General features: G+C 40.1%; 1 protein-coding gene across 1 annotated transcript; it reads right to left on the bottom strand.

Annotated features, from left to right (window-relative positions):
• Positions 1 to 7,993: 7,993 nt before the first annotated feature.
• LOC149971368 (uncharacterized) lies at positions 7,994 to 10,407 on the bottom strand. The gene is made up of 3 exons (XM_090221646.1): positions 10,275 to 10,407; positions 9,159 to 9,639; positions 7,994 to 9,032 (listed from the first exon to the last, which is right to left on the bottom strand). The coding sequence occupies exons 2-3, from the start codon at positions 9,446 to 9,448 to the stop codon at positions 8,834 to 8,836; spliced, it is 489 nt and encodes a 162-aa protein (XP_090077772.1). The 5' UTR covers positions 9,449 to 9,639; positions 10,275 to 10,407; the 3' UTR covers positions 7,994 to 8,833.
• Between the last annotated feature and the right edge of the window lie 7,188 nt (positions 10,408 to 17,595).

Here is a 17,595-nt window from a genome sequence, read left to right on the forward strand (position 1 = left end):
GATGTGATTTGCTAAGCCGAATTTCACTTCTGAACTAATTTAGGCTTGCTATAACAAAGGGGGTTAATACTTATGAACGGACTATATTTTATTTATTACATTTTTGAATTAATTAGTACAAATTTGTAGAATTTTCTTTTCACTTTGAGAGTATTTCTTTGTAGATCAATGGGAAAAAAATACAATTAAATCTATTTCAATCCCACTTTAACTCAACAAAATGCGGGGGGAAAAAGTTGAAGGTTGTGTACAAATTCTATAAGGCACTGTAACCCCTAACCTTAACCACTCAGTAGCATGTCTGAACTAAACCTTACACTGACCAGATAATGCTTACATTTGTCAATGTTTACATAATGTTTTTTTCTATATCAAGTTGGTACATGGACAGAGGTGGTGTAGGAATAACATTGTCACCATTCCATTCTGGTCTTAAAATCTTCTGGAATCTCACATTTTTTCCCCCTTAATTTTTCAATGCAGTTTCATGTTCTATTGAAAGCTTTTGTCAATAAAAGTTAGCCTTAGCTAATATGATTCCCATACATTTGCTGAGTGCTAGCTTTATGGGGGCTGGTTGAGGCCTTTAATACCGCAGGCCTCTGGGTAGCAATATTTTTGTTCTGTTGACAACCTCTTAAGCATATATACAGTACACACAGTTTGATGGACTGGATTAAATGTATGAGAAAGCCATTATGAGCAACATCTAGTGATATTGTAGCAGCTCAGATCAGAATTGCTGATTTGATTGTTCATGTTCAACTGACTCGGACCGTTGATGTGGTAGGCTATTGACAGGGTAGATGAGCCATGATTTATGGTAAACATTATTTAACAGTGCCAAGGCAGTTTTTTTGTTTCAGTGTGTTTCATAGGAAAACCCTAATTTGGACACGTCAAAGTCATGCTCTTTATACGTAACATGTCTGTCATGGCACTCATGATTGTCCAGTGCAGCAGACCATGCAATGTTTTGTACGCCTAAAATACTTATGTTCAACTTTCAGATTTCTGCCCTCAAAAGTACTTCAACAGATGTCCTGTCAGACAAGATATTTCAGCAGTCTTCCAAGCTGAAAGCACAAGGCTGCATGCTTTGGTTGAAATATTCTCTATTTACACTCTGTTGTCAATTAAATGCATTGGTAGATATCTGCTCCAGGGCCCAGGCTGCTCAACTTCTACATTGGAGAATGCAAATTCAAGAGCTCTCTTTGGTTGTCATTAGATATGCAACTGCCATTGTGCAATTCCTAGATGTCATAGTGACACCTAGTGTTATGGCAGATCAATTACAGCCTTCCTCAAGGTCACCACTAATCAGGGATTTTGAACAGCGTCAGATGAGAGACAGCTAGAGATTCAAAGACGTTTAGAATGATTGTTTATTGGGTAGAGTTAACAATTCAGTATTTTAAATAAAATGTGATTAATGGAAAGGTCTCCATCACTACAGTCTCTGCCATGTAAAATTACTTAATGTCATTATTAATAAAGGTACTTTCTGGGAACATTTAAGAATGATGATGAATAATGATGAATAATAGTAATCATGCAATCCTGTACTGTATTCTGGGAGTTTGTGTCTCTCCCCAGTGTGAGTGAAGCAGTGTTTTAGTTGAACAGGTCTGAGATCAGCGATTTTAATGAGAATGAATGAGTCACATATCTCTACTGCTAATGAAGTCCCGGTCTACTGTGTCTAAAGCATGTCGGTCGAATGAGTTTGGCATTAAAACTCCCAGGCTTTAATTCTCTTGTAAATTTCAACCAAATATTGGTATCACTGTGCTTCGCTGTTTACCCTATAAAGTGTTATTTACCTTGTTTATAGATGATTTCTAGATTTCTAGTACTGAACAGTTTGAAGTTTTGAAGTAATTTCGGAAAATTGTACTGCTACAGCAATTTTGGGGGTGGGGGAGGGGTGATATCCTCAATTAGGTTGACCCTCAATTTACAGCATAAACATTAAGAAATAAATCACTTTGGATATGATTAAATTGCAGATACACCCAATGATTTGAGGCCAAGGAGCTTTTTTGTTGAATACACTTCTGAAATGGATATCTGTGAATGAATACTTTATAATGGGGAATATGGCACATAACACTGGTCAATGTTGTTCTTGCTTAGTTGAAGTAACTAATGACAACTTTTTACTAATGGAAATAGATGCCTGAACCAACCCCATCATTCAAAACATTATGAGTGTATCATTTAAGTGTGCCATTTTCCATTATGCCAATGTTAATTATATTTGTCCTCTATTAACATCTAATATGATGTATCAAGCTTGAGAAAAACATTACACCCACTTAAATGCCTTCAGTGACATTTAAGGTTTTAACAATATTTGTATCCAAATTCTAATACAGAATTAGGATGGCAATAATTTGATTCATGAGCATGAGCCTCAGATTGGCAGCAGCTGAATTACAGGATGCAAATGATTTGCAATATTTAATTGAAACTAGAGCAAACTCAAATCCGACAACCATTGCTAAATCATTACCTTTTATTATGATTTGCTATGTATTTGCTTGGAACACTAGCTTTTGCATTTAGATGGTATTACTAACTTTGGAATTTGCCATTTTCTCCACTAATATGTTTGGCAATAAATAAGATGTGACAGAAGCATCAAACAGACAAACCACATTCTAAATACAAGCATGCAACCCTCTGCTGGCTTCTGCAACAACACCTCTCCATTTAACACTGTTTGGAACATTAATCTTCACTTCATTTCAGGTGGTTCCTGACTCCTCATCTTTTCATCTTATCCATGATTTCTCTTGGACAGCCAAGCGTTCTCTAAGCCGATGTGTTCCAAACTAGTTCTGTTGAGTTGTGTTGTGGCCCTCTCAAGGTAAGACTTGGTAGATATTGCCCCCTGTTTTTTTTGCTGCCAGAGGTCTTTGTTGCCCATTATGTCTAGCTTTTTGATGTGTGAAATATTCCAGAGGCACCATTTGACGTATCAGTGGACATTATATAGGGTTGAAGTGGTGACATCTTGTTTCCGAAACAAGATACGCTACATTGTGTTGAAGGTTCTCAGGCTGTTTTTGAGGGAAAGTTTTGGTTGTATTTCAGATAAAGTTTGGATTTTTTTGTTGTTGACGAAGCTTGGTCTTCTCCTTGATCCTATTCTGTTGTCATTTCAGATTTTAGGAAACAGTGTTGCACATGCAGGTTCTTAGAAACCTGAGCTTGATGCACTGAAACCCTTCTGAAACACTTCTGAAACCCTTCTTATAGCCTGGTGGAGTACAGAGCTCAAGGCAACATGTAGTGATCTCTGGCCACCATCAGATGGCAGTGTTGATGCACCTTGGTTCTTTGAGTAGGAATAGTCAAGCAGCTTTGATAAATTACTGTGCTATTGCTTTATGTACAGTAGGCAAATGGAAATATATATTCAGATGCTTTTCTGCATATTTTCTAAGTACAATCAAACTCTAAATAAGATGCTGTACTGTATGTGCCCCGGGAACAAGGACATAAATAATAAGACTAGAATAGCCAGAGAGATAAATAACCTTAAGTTAAGTCAACTTACTTGACTTAATCAAGTTACTCTCTTCTACCAAGGCCTGTTCAGACAGCACTGTCATCTAGTAAGGTCTGAATGTGAGTCTGGAGCTAGTATGTTTTGCCCTATGCAAATACATTTCAACTGTGGGAACTCTGGTGTAACCATGTGACCAGAGGTCAAATAGATTTTGGAGCAAAACGCTGCACAGTTCCACAGTTGCTCCTCGCCAGCTGTGATGCTTTGTGGGAGGCACAAGGGTGTTTTTGCTTCACCCAATATTTATGGAACAGAAACAGACGTAGCTACTGCAAGTTATAGTCTGAAGTGATTTATAGTCAGTGTGATTATCCAAAGTCCTCTCATATATTGATTGTACCAAAATACAGTTGGAGGGTGTACTGTACGAATGGTTTAGAGGTACAGAGGGGACATTTTCTCATTCTAAGGCAGAACATTAGAAAATGAAAAATGTCAGCCATTTTGAACTGACATGTTGAAATGTCCATCTTAATAGACAAGGCAAAGTCATAAAGCATCACTTTAGACCAATGATTGGGGTTTGCACTTAAGGACAAGGCGTTCCGTCAGCGGGACACCTGTCAACAACTTCCAGTGAAATTGGAGGGCGTGCAATTCAAATAAATAATCATAAAAATGATGGATATTAAACATCTAGGTACGTACAAGTGTCTTATATCGGTTAAAAGCTGAAATTATTGTTAATCTAACTGCATTGTCCGATTTACAATAGGCTTTACAGCGAAAGCATGCCATGCGATTGTTTGAGGACGGCGCCCCACATCAAAATATTTTTCAACCAGCACAGGCTTTGTAAAATCACAAATAGCGATTTAAATATTCACTTAATTTTTGAAAATCTTCCTCTGATTTGCAATCCAAAGGGTCCCAGCTACAGCTACAACATACATGGTCGTTTTGTTAGATAAAATCCTTCTTTATATCCCAAAAAGTCAGTTTAGTTGGCGCCACTGATTTTGAGTAATCCGCTCATTCAACATGCAGAGAAAGGAATCCAAAAAGCTACCGCTAAACTTTGTTAAAACAAGTCAAAATACGTTTATATTTAATCCCCAGGTACCCTAAAATGTAATTAAACTATAATATTTCATACGGAAAGAAGTATGTTCAATAGAAAAGCAAAATAAGCAAGTGCGTGTCCTCTTCGTTGCGCGCGCACAGACTGATTTCCAACTCTGACTCCCAGTACCAAAACTCTAAATTCTTCCTCGTTTGGGAAGAAACAAGCCTGAAACCTTGAACAAAGACTCAGGTACCCTGTTGACATCGAGTGGAAGCCATAGGAATTGCAATCTGGGAGCTGGAATTGCATACGACCCATAGCTTTCCATTAAATTTTCCCCCACCATATCAATTGTGTTAGTCTCATACATTATTTTAACATTTCTACAAACTTCAGCATTTTTTCTATCCAATGGTACCAATTATATGCATATCCTGGCTTCTGGGCCTGAGTAACAGGCAGTTTACTTTGGGCACGTCAGTCAGACAGGAAGTGGAGAAAAATAGACCCTAGCCTGAAGAAGTCAATTAAGCCCATGCAACCCTGTAGTGAGAGACAGCTCCACTCCATCTTGTGTTTGTTCCTTGCTGTGTGTTGTCAGAGAGAATCCATCTGAGTGTGCCTTAACCAGACCAGGTGATGTACAGACAAACTACCATGGATGGTGCCGCATGCATATACTAAAAGTCTGATACAATGAATGAGGATTTGCTTCAGATCAATAACAAACCAATTTAACAATCCAAATAATTAATAACTTCGTTATTGATGAGATTGATCAGAATGCAGTGCCAACATTCCAATGCTAGATGCTAGATGCTTTTGAGTAGAGTGAATCAATGCCTGGCTACAACAGACGTATGAATTGTACATTGTATGTACTACATTTGCACAGAACCTGTTTTTATGCATAAATCTTGCTCAAGTCCCAATTAATTTGCATTATTATTCATTATGCATCTGAACACTAGCCCCAACATTTACAAAATGTTCAGTACATCTACGATCACATCTACTACCCCCTTGCCTCATACAGATCATTTTCATTTTCCTTAATTCCCTCAAAAACCCTGCTCCTCATTGTTTTCATCCACTTAAAGCTGATAATGAAATGTAGACACTGGCAACACAAGCGATTAATCAGAGCAGATGTGTATCTAGGTGAGTTCCAGAGCCAGGTCTCTGGAGCACAGCCATGAGGCTCGCTCCGCTTAGTCTGGCTTCAGGAAAAACTTTGAGTGAGAGGAGCCTGAGCGCAAAGCAGTGCTTCTCACCCACCGCTGTCACCAACACACACGCCAGGCTCATTACAATTAATTAGCCGCCGCCAAAAGGTCCTCACACTTCAAAAGCCATCACATCTCATCTCACCCAATGCAATAAGCCACTGCCAGGCTGTCATGTTTGCTGGCCTGGTAAATCCAGGAAGACACTAGCGCACCTTTTGCAACCTCCATTGAAAAATAGATTTGGTCTGGTGTGTTCTCATTGACTTTGCTTGCCTTCTAATACAGGCTAAAACTAAATGTGTAGGCCTAGCCCTAGACAAGGGTCGTCTCACCGATGACGAGGAGACAGCCTATATGGAGGAGGTCAGAGACCTGGCTGTGTGGTGCCAGGACAGCAACCTTTTCCTCAACGTCAGCAAGACAAAGGAGCTGATCGTGGACTACAGGAAACAGCGGGCCGAGCACGCCCCCCTTCACATTGACTGGGCTGTAGTGGAGTGGGTCGAGAGCTTCAAGATTTTCAGTGTCCACATCACTAAGGATATATCCTGGTCCACACACATCAACACAGTCGTGAAGAGGGCACGACAAAGCCTCTTTACCCCCAGGAGGTTGAAAAGATTTGGCATGGGCACTCAGATCCTCAAAAAATTATACAGCTGCACCATTGAGAGCATCCTAACTGGCTGCATCACTGCTTGGTATGGCAACTGCCTATCATCCGACTGCAAGGCGCTACAGAGGGTAATGCGTACCGCCCAGTAAATCACTGGGGCCGAGCTCCCTGCCATCCAGGACCTTTATACGAGGTGATGTTTGAGTAAGGCCCTAAAAATTGTCAAAGACTCCAACCACCGAAGTCATAGACAGTTCTCTCTGCTACCACACGGCAAGTGTTACCGATGCACCAAGTCTGAAACTAACAGGACCCTGACCCTGAACAGCTTACCCCAAGCAAAAAGACTGCTAAAGAGTAAATATTTAACCAAATAGCTACCAGGACAATCTGCATTGACACTTTTTGCACAAAAGTGTTTGACTCATCACATACGCTGCTGTTACTGTTTATTATCTGTCACTTTATTCCTAGTTATATGTACATATCTACCTCAATTACCCCTGCACATCGACTCGGTACTGGCACCCAATGTGTATAGCCAAGTTATCGTTACTCATTGTGTATTTGTTATTACTTTTATTATTACGTGTTATTACTTTTCTATTATTTCTCTATTTCTTTCTCTCCATTGTTAAGACTGGCCTGTAAGTACGCATTTCATTATTAGTCTTCACCTGTTGTTTACAACGCATATGACAAATAACATTGTATTTTATTTGATAGTTATTTAACCCCTGAAAGTCTCAGCCATGGGGGTTCATACATACTATGGATCATTTAGCTATTCAATTTTTATTTTATTTTAGAACCCCTTTAGGTATCATTAAAATATATATATTTGATAAAATATAGAATTTAGCCTTTACTACTATAGCCCATAGAAACACATTGAATAGCACATTCATAAATGTGACTCACCACCTGGATTCGGTCTTATGTGGCAGAATTTTCATTCGTTTTTATACATTGGAAAAAAGTAGAGACTCAGAGCTACAAAATGGTATATCATGGTGTATCATACACAGCATTTTTGAGGAACAACAGGAAAGTAATTCTACTTTGAAAGTAAACTCACTTTTGAGAAAAGGGCCTTTGAATGTTTTGGTACCTACGGGAGAGTTCTCCTTTGTCTACACCCATTCAGCATTGTTCACACCCTTTTAAGCCAGCCCCACCCATCTCTTTAAGGATTCACATATACGATCATGTGCTAAAGACTAAAAGTGGTAGTAGCCTACAATATGGAAAAATTCCAGGTGAACAAAAGTGTCCAGATAAAAATATTTTATAAATATTAGATGACGTTTACCCAGATACACTTCTAAATTGATGGGTCATCTGAAAGAAATGCTATAACCCCCAGCCACATCCAGTGGTGGAAAAGTACTAAATTGTCATACTTGAGAAGTATAAATCATTTCAAATTCCTTATTTTAATCCAGCCGGCACAATTGTATATTTAAAAAAAATAGATGGATAGCCAGGGGCATAATGTACTTAAGTATCAAAAGTAAAAAATAAACCATTTCAACTTCCATATATAAAGCAAACCAGACGGCCCAATTGTATTATTTTTTATTGATGGATAGCCAGGGGCTGACTCCAACACTCAGTCATAATTTACAAATGAATCATTTGTGTTTAGTGAGTCTGCCAGATCAGAGGCAGTAGGGATGACCAGGGATGTTCTCTTGATATATGTGTGAATTGGACCATTTTCCTGTCCTGCTGAGCAATCGAAATGTAACGATTACTTTTGGGTGTCACGGGAAATGTATGGAAGTACACTATTTAGTTTACGACTGTAGTGAAGTAAAAGTTGCCAAAAATATAAATGGTAAAGACACCACAAAACTACTACTTAAGTAGTATTTTAAAGTATTTTTACTTAAGTACTTTACACTACTGCCCGAATGCCTTCACACCAGTAAATGAGCATACTTTATATACTGTTACACACGCACTTATCACACAGTATTCCATACATAAGTTAAGGCCATGCAACCCGAGTTGAAACCTGAGTGAGGTGCACATGTACAGTACATAAAGAGATGCATGTGCAATATTGAAGTGGTGAACACGTGATATGGTCACATGATATTGTTGTGGTATGTCACAAAATCATGTTGCGACCACACATATCAATATTAATTTTATATATCAATATTTTGCTTGCTAAGTGGATGGTCTCTACAGAAGGTGAAAACGGTACAGCCAGATGGTTACTTGCATAGTAGCAATATCAGAAATAGATATTGTCAATATAAATAAAATATACAGTATGTACAAGAACAATATCAATAACGATATCAGTGACAGATCAGATATGCATACAATCAGGGGTAAAGTGGCTGAGCAGCAGGATAAAAAAAAAATAGCAGCAACGTACTGCGTGTGTGTTAAGAAAGAGTCGTGTGAATAGAGACACTGCAGATAGGGCTGATGACGGGTCCGTTTGTTGTTTGTCTAGCTGTGTCCAGTCCAGGTGGTGCTTTTACAGGCAGACCATCAATGGAAGGAAGGATGTCAGCAGCTGAAACCTGGTCCCGACATGCCAAACGCTCCTTGGCGACAACACCTTGCTCCAGAGCATCAAAACTGTGTAAAACAGAGAATAGCAAAAAAATCTGAAGACATTACAACCCTGCACTAAATCAATTCAATTCCCAAGTTTAGATAAGAATAACCTCATGCAAAGACTCATTTCTTTTTTTCTTTTTTTACCTGAAGTGCTGGTACTGCTTGATCTGCGGCAGCGGCCTAAAGTACGGAGTCGGGTGTTGTTGCCAGCCATAGCTTTCCACCAGCACCGCACCACCCTCCAGTACAACCAGCTTTGGGATGTTGACCCCTGTCATGGTGCTGTCCTTCACAACACCAGCAATCTCAGACAAAGTGTTCACTCTGGTCTTTCTGAACCGCTGCTTGTTGAGGCCAAAGCACAAGTCCGTCGCAAACTTGGTGTGGCCTGTGATCAGGAAGTGAAGGTCCAGATTGTGGTGGAGCTTGTGCATGGTCCACCAGGCACAATACCAGAGCACAAACTTGTTCTAGTTTTGGTCACTGCAGTATCACAATTCAGGTCCACACGTTTTTTCCCAACTCCGTAGTTGATGACTGCGCTGCTGCCTTTGCTTGCGCAAGCTCTCTTTTTGATGACTGTATGACTGGCAGATTAGAATCAGGTGTGTTCTACTGATTGATGCTGAAAGACAAATTCCAGATAAAAATATTTTAGCATTATTATACAATAGATGCAAAATGGCATTGAGCTATCACTACACAGTTCATACAGGTAATGTTAGCTACTGTAGCTAGCCAGTCAGCTGGCTAGCTAACAGCAAGCATTAACTAACATGACAAACCGATTACCATAGCTAGCAAAAAGTTAACCCATAAATTCAATGTTAGCTAGCTAACATTAGGCTATAACTAGCAACGCAAAAAACTGTGCAAAATGCCATTCTGAGAAAACATCACTACACACACTTCATACACATAAATGAATGTTAGCTAGCAAGCCAGCCACCTAACCTCAGCTAACGTTAGCTAGCTAACTGCTTTAACTTGAGATCTTTTGTTAGACATGTCGCGTTAACGTTAGGTAGCTAGCTAAAAAAATAACTATAATCCCAATCCATAGAGTAATGTCACTAGCAATACAAACCCATTGTCATAGCTAGCTAAAGTTAACCAAATAACATTAGGTTCATTGTTAGTTAGCAAGCTAGCCATCAAACTCCAACTGGCTCGCTAGCAGCAAGCTTTAGCTTGCAATGAAAACAACTTTCTGACTAAATTAGAAAAGTATAATATCTGAATCTGTAGCTAGATTCTTACCTGTATACATGGATGAAATCTTCACGGCAGACTACAACCCCTTTCTATAAGACATCCTGTGTTGTTTCCGTTTAGTTTGCACATCTGGTTTTGCCCCGTTGTGTTACACTGATTTCAAAACGTGTTATGAAATGAGTCAGCATTGCATGGCATGACCATTGTCCAGAAAGTAGGCCATCACAACTTTTTCCCACTGACCTTTGTCAATAAATTCAGGGCAGCAATGTTATTGAGAGCAGTAGAAACATACTTGCAGTTCTCCATAGCTAACATAATATCTTTTGAAAAAACTTAAGTCAAAAGGAATATTTATGCAGTTTATTTCATAGACACAAGATGCAACACCAATCCAAACTCATCTCTAGCGACACATTTTCAAAAAAGCGCCTAGAGACAAATCTAGTGACTTTTTCTGGTGTTATGGAGACTCTGACGTGAAAGCATGTATCGTTCTTACTCTTCTCAACGAGCAGCGGGTGCTGCCGTGGGCCGCTGCAGTCCCTCCCAGCTGCAGTCAGAGCAGGAGATGTTCACCCCTCAGCGTCCAGACTGCAAATGAATCCTACATGCGGGAAGCCGCCGCTGGCTGATCCTGCCCTGGCTTACATTCAGGGCGGGATGTAAATGTAAAAAACTAAAATAAAAAATTTAAATAAAAGAAAAAACGAAGTATCTCCGCCAGAGTGTCTCTTTTGGGTCACTTTTTCCGCTTCCAAGCCCGGACAAAGGAGGACGGTTTGAATTGTGACATTTAAAAAAAACAAGCGACTTTTAGCACAGCCAATAGCTACTTTCCTTACTGAGGAGTTGGCAACACTGAACTAGGCTCATAATTTAATAATTTCATTTGTATTTACAGATGGCATACACATTTGACATTAAGGCACATGAAAAAATACATTTTGATTAATAAATAAAAATACGTTCACAAGGCTCTCCTGTGAAGTTGTGACTTGCGACATATGCCTAGTTTCCTGAATCGGGCAAAAAATTCTGTAAAAAAAATAAATCCTAAGGAACAAGGTTTTGAAGTGTCCGTCCTATATCTAGGAGATATAAGAAAGCTCAGGAAATATTATTATAATTTGTTTTGGGGTGGGCACAAAACTACACCCATGCTTCCATTCATTTTTTTTGTTTTTATACCGGTTACCTTCAGACGATTCCCGTGACACTTGTGGGGGTAGTAGAGCAAAACGGAGAACACCATCGTTAGGTGAGAGTCTCCCCTTTCCGTAATAGTTTGCAGGCCAAACCGTTCGGATGCTACGGACGTCTTTGTGAGAAGACTGATTTTTGGGATATCTTATGGTCTGACAAACACCGCTGTATCTCTGCCACCTTCCACTTCAGACCACGCAAAAAAAACATACGGTACAATATCTCTAGTTTAAGCTGATGGATTTTGATGGGGATTTTTTTATTATGTTACCGGTGCGTCAATAGACTCTAGGGTTTTTTAATATGCATTAAAATGGACGGATACCACAGTTTACAAGCGCTTTATGATGAATAACCAGACATTTTAGTTTGATATCCAGATAAATTGCTATTGGACTGAGAGCTTATCTAAATGGAATCAGTCAATCCCATCCCACTGGGCACAGACATCATTTCAACATCTAGTTTTGATTTACATTCGGTAGAGTTGTCAACTAAAGTGAAATCAACAAAACATTTCACCATGTCATAGGATTTAGGTTCAAAAATACATAATTCAATCAGTATCCAGGTTGATTCAACATCACTGTTACGTTCCCCAGTTTATGTGTTGTAGTTTGTGTATTTGCATGTGTTTTATTTCAGGAAATGGCTTCCTGAAATCCCTCAAGCAGCTGATTGGTCGACTCCAGGGCTAATTGGAGAGCTGACCCCGCCCCCTCGTCAAGACACAGCTGTCTCCAGTTACATTCATTCTGAAGCTATATAAAAGCCAGAGATTTACTTTCTTTGCTTTGGTTCCGTCCAGCCCCTTTTCCCCATATTACCGTGTAAAGGAATAAAGTCCTTGTAAACGGTACCACATTCTGTCTGTTATCATTCTTACTCGCACCTACAGTCCATACCTTTTTCGCTTCACGGAGAGTTTAGTTGTAGCATGGTGTTGCGTTCCCTCTTCATAGAGGCGTGCGTAACAATCACATGTCATTTTTTGTTGTTGAAATGATGTTGAAACAATGTTGATTCAACCTATTTTTGCCCAATGGGATGTTTGTCAATGCCTTACCACATTGAATGCTATATACTGTATACTATGGCACACCGAGCAAAAACAGGCCAAGTTATTATATATTCATTCCCATTCCTCCCAAGTTACACCCCCTGTGCCCTGCCGACTGGGGCTGCTCTCCACAATCAAAGGTGATTCCCCAGTGAGGTTGAAAAGATGGATGGTCTCAGGGCCAGCGGTTGTCATGAAAGGTAAGATCAAAAACACAATAGACTCATACACCCACCTCTCTGCCCACAGAACTGGGAAGGAGTGGTTGATCTTTGTAGGAGAAAAGCTGACAGGCTTCATTTGTCTGACCAGCGAGCGCTGCCCCTGGTGTCACGTCATATCTCCACATCATTCTGTCACCTCACCAGGCAGACAGCAGGCAGAGTGTGTTAGTGCCAGCCATGTTGTTGACTCATCACATAGTTACCCATGCACACACACGCACACCCACATAACTGATGTGAAATGGCTAGCAAGTAAATGGTATGCTAGCAGCGTTCAAACAGTGACGTCACTCGCTCTATAACCTTGAAGTAGTTGTTTTCCTTGCTCTACAAGAGCTGCTGCATTTGTGGAGTGATAGGTAACAATGCTTGATGGGTGACTATTGTCGATGTGTTCAGAAGGTCTTAGGTTCGTGCCAAGGTTGGGGCAAGGGGATGGATAGAAACAACACTGTTACACACAGATTACATTGAGTATAGGGATGTGTTTGTGCTGGATGAGATTGATGTCAACTGCTGTTGATTTTATTTGCCCAACCATTGAATCAAGTTGTTATTCAAGAAAGGTATAGTTATCTAGGTCTATCTGTCACAGACGAAAGGGATGAAGTGTGCGAATGAAAGTGCTGTGACTCATGCGCTCGTGTGTTGAATGACCCTTTCTAATATTGTAATGCCTAACCAAGCTCAAAAGGGGTTCTCTCTTAATTGCAATTTCATGTTGGATTGAAAGTCAAAGCTATTGAGGTGTAAAGCCGGTCGGTTACTATGAGTATTTTATGTTCGTCACTGGCGCGCTGGTCCTTAGTTTTGCATGTCTCGTCATACCTCAGGACCTGTCCACCATCGGTATAAAAGAAATCACTCCAACGTTGTCAAAGCAGTTATTAATGGGGGTATGTATTACTCTCCTAATCAGCTGTGACATTGAACATTTCAGCTGGATCAAGATTAAATGTATGACAAACACTACACTCTGATAAATAGATTTGACTAAGACACTTTGTCTTGGCCAGAACTAAATCACAGATTTCAGGTTTTGAATTTCTATATGTTTTTTTCCACTTATTCATTTTGCGTCTGGGTTTTATCGTTAGGTTTATTATATGTTTGGTCAAGGTTACATTTTATTGGACAATTGCTATTATTCTTGAGGCAGCAGTCATGTATCTATTTATTCATTTTTCTTGAAATAAACACGCCAAAAAGGCACATTGCTTTACCCTGCCAAAAGTATATGTATTACTGTCCATTGTGTGAAATCCCTCGGCTCTGAGGCTAAAACAGATAACATAAACCCTTGGGCTCTGTTGGTGCTCAGCCGATATGCATTAAACACTGATTCATCTGGCTCTAGAATCAGTTACACAAAAGCTGATAGTTTTCGAAAGCCACCTAGTGTGAGTAGCATGTACATGGTGCCCTACATTCTCAGTACATCACCTTCTCTGTCACTTTCCAGGGCACGCTTACCTGGAAGGGCTGAGTTAAGAGGCAAGCACAAACTATCCTATTTGAAGCCTGCACAGTGGATTTTTGTCACGTTTAAAATTCTAATAATTTACTGGAATGTCAGGACAAGAGAGAAGGATTGGAGAGAAGAGAGAAGCTTAATATAAAACCCAAATCCCATTAGAGATGGACCCAGAGAAATGAGGGGTGGCTTTATGTCGCCTTAACACAAGACACGAGGAGAGGACTGTTTGATGGGGGTCAGAGATGATGTCCCACAATGTGCACATTTTTGTTTCCGCGTTTCTGCCCATCACCCGAAAATCGCCTAAAGTGAAATGTATCATTATAGGATCTATGTCCACAGAGGAGTGAGGCTAGAAGGAGCAAGTGACTTATCTGCCTCCGATGGTCGTCTTTGGGGTAATATAGCATGCATGAGAAGCTGTTCCCACCTTTTGAATGGGGGTACGTGTCATTCAGTCCCTCTGTAGCCTGCAGACTCTCTGAAGCTGTGGCATGGCAGAGGCAGATAATTAGTCTCCCGCTCCATGTTGGATGTGTTTTATTAGAGTACCTTGATGGCTTTACCACTTTGCCTCTCTCTCTCTCTCTGTCTTTCTCTCACTCTCTCCTTTTGTAGTTATTGACCTTCACCTTCAGAGGGCAAGAACAGATGTGTTCTCCATGGTGTGTAATTGGGATGGTACACTCCAAGCGGAGTTTGGAGTGCTCTATAGTGATTGCACTGTGTGCAGTGCATTTTCACGCTGTTTACTTAAAAGCCTTGTTAAATAAGAGACACATCCTCACTAGTCTCAATGCCGCACCACAGCGTAGTGTAGTCACACAATACCGGTACACTTTCCTCATTCAATTAAGGAATAAATGAAAGTGGCATGGGAGGGGGGCAAAGTGGTTTTGCTTGCCTGCCTCGTTAAAGAAAGGATTAATTAGAGGACATACAGCAATATATCAGGAGAACATGTCAGCTTGGAATATGTGGACTGATTACCAGTCGCAAACCAGCAGTCTTAGAGTTAGACATTATTACTGCACTCAAAATAAATTGCTCTAGTTTTATGGATTCTGCGATTTCCCTTACGACATAAACAAATTGATGAACGTGAGTTTATTCAATTTTTTTAAACATTCCATCAGAAAAAGTCAATTGAAAAGATAACTGTAGCACACATTGGAGGTTCCTGCCAGGTTCCCCTAGTAAGAGCTCTGTTCTACCTCATTGATCAGAACCATTGCTCTACAGCTCACCAAGCGTGTGTACATACATATTTTGCTGGGACCGTTTATCCTAATCATACATGTTATACCTTTTCAATTTTCTTATTCCTCCATGAAATGTAAAGTAGCATTATGGTGAAATAATTGTCAACATTTATCAATTCAATTGATTTGTTTCACATTTACTTCCATTCAGCTACATGGTGCATCCATTTTAAGACCATTTCAAATCATTTTGATTTGCTAACGGTTCCTTTTCTGAACTTATTCAATGTATTTAAGGCACGGAGTGCTATCTTACTTTTTAATTAATTCCATAAATCATTATTAATAACCTTTACAGCTCCCCATCTGCATGCCTATAATCGCCATAGTCAATCGTTGGTGTCAATTTTGATGGCCAATCCATGTCCTCCTTCAATTGACCTTGTCCACTGAGGAAAGAGCGTACAATATTACCTTTCCCTTTGGTAGTCCATTCATTTCTACTCCAAATTGAGAGTGCAGAGAGTTTGTTCAGGAGATTGAATTCAATAACTGTACTTTTTATGGCTGACATTACCAGAGCAATTTCATTGCATTGAACATATGGGAACTGAGATATCGTAGACGCAATAACAGTCTAATATGGAGCTGTCTATTTTGTGAAGAATGTGTTTAACTGATTATGCAGCTAACCATTATGTTTATCTGCGCCCTCTGTCGATACAAAAACTTGGAGACAGGTCATTAGGATAGTACTTCAACCCATGGTGTCGACTGCATCTGGCATGCTACGTAGCTACAGCGAGGCCTATGTTTTTGTGTGGACTCCTTCAGTGTTTTTTTTTTTTTTTTTACAGGAAGGTTGAAGTGTACCACCTGTGTACCCCAGTGGTTCTGCAGCTGAGCTTTGAGTTCAGGTTCGGCCTATGGAGACTCCTGTCATTGCCATAACTGTGCTGGGCTGCGAGGAGAACAGGATGTGAGCTGTGTGATTGATTTAAGGAGAAAGGCCCTCGATTCTTAAAATGCCATTTAGGGGAAATGGCAGCCGGTAATAAATCCTCGTCAAACCTGGTGCCTCCTGTTGGCTCGACCCTGCATAGCGGCAGCTTTTTGATAAGCACTGTGTGGTCTTCTTTGTGAGGATCAGGCACCCCTCTATCTACCCATGCAAAATTATGGAAGCAGGCTGTATGTGCATGGAACGAGAATGTGTAGCCTAAACATATCATGTCTACTTTTCAAGGTGTATGGTCATTTGTTGATTTAATTGATTCATTTTAAGTGCAAATGTATTTTTTTACTTGTATGGAAATAATATAGCATTACAGGCACACGGAGAGTTATCCTCACCGCCTGCTGAAAGCATGTCCTCTAGGGGAAACTCCTTTGTCGCGGTTTGCTGTTTTACTGAATCTGTCAGCAAAAATTAATTGGTGTCCATTTTACCTCCCCTGGAGCTTTAATTTCTGTAAGCAGAAAGATACCCAGGCCCAATTTAGATGGTGTAAATAATATTTGCTCCATAATTGCTTCAATCAAGATGAATCACCTCTTTTCCATTGTCCTTATGTGAAGGTACAGTGAGGCCAACACACTGGAGACTGGCAGGGGGAAAACAAGTACTGTCGACTTGACCAGATTAACTCTCTCTTTCGCTCTGATGATTGTCTGGAGGAACTTTGATTGGTAGGGGAAAAAATAGGTTTGTTAAGGCATCTGCACACCCTGAATAACCTAGTTTCTCACAGTTGCATGTATAATGATACTGTTCACTACGCCGCACTGATTTGCACACATATCGTTAATTTACTTTTTAATTGATCGCCATCTCTCTTTTTAAGGTAGTTGTAGTTTTTTTTCCCCACACAGCTCTTTGAACCGCAAGTTTATCAGTTTACTGCCTGTTCATGGCCATTTTAAGAGGTTCTAGTGTTGTTTTCATAGGTTTTCCACCTCCTTTCCAAACAAACATGAAGTATTCTCTTGCCGGGTCAATTTGGGGTTGAACCCCTCCCTCCACCCTTGTATTAATAGCTCCTCTGGAGAGGTCCTGTACGTCTGGGTGTATCTCAGGAGGAGAAGAGTAAAGCTAAATGAAGCCTGAACTTGAGAACAGGCCTACCTAGCCTCCTCAAGGGGATGCTTGGAGCACATTAAGTGAAACATCAGTAATGTGAAAAACAAATGGAGGGAT

This window comes from Oncorhynchus mykiss, chromosome 26, assembly GCF_057628025.1.
Source record: "Oncorhynchus mykiss isolate SJ-2025 chromosome 26, ASM5762802v1, whole genome shotgun sequence".
In the NCBI taxonomy this organism is placed as follows: Eukaryota; Metazoa; Chordata; class Actinopteri; order Salmoniformes; family Salmonidae; genus Oncorhynchus; species Oncorhynchus mykiss.

What these genes read in the sequence shown, in the direction of transcription:
- LOC149971368 (XM_090221646.1), bottom strand. Translation starts at nt 9,448, where the DNA reads ATGCACAAGCTCCACCACAATCTGGACCTTCACTTCCTGATCACAGGC. An exon ending in AAGCAGTACCAGCACTTCAG is followed by an intron (nt 9,033 to 9,158) that starts GTAAAAAAAGAA and finishes TGTTTTACACAG; the next exon opens with TTTTGATGCTCTGGAGCAAG.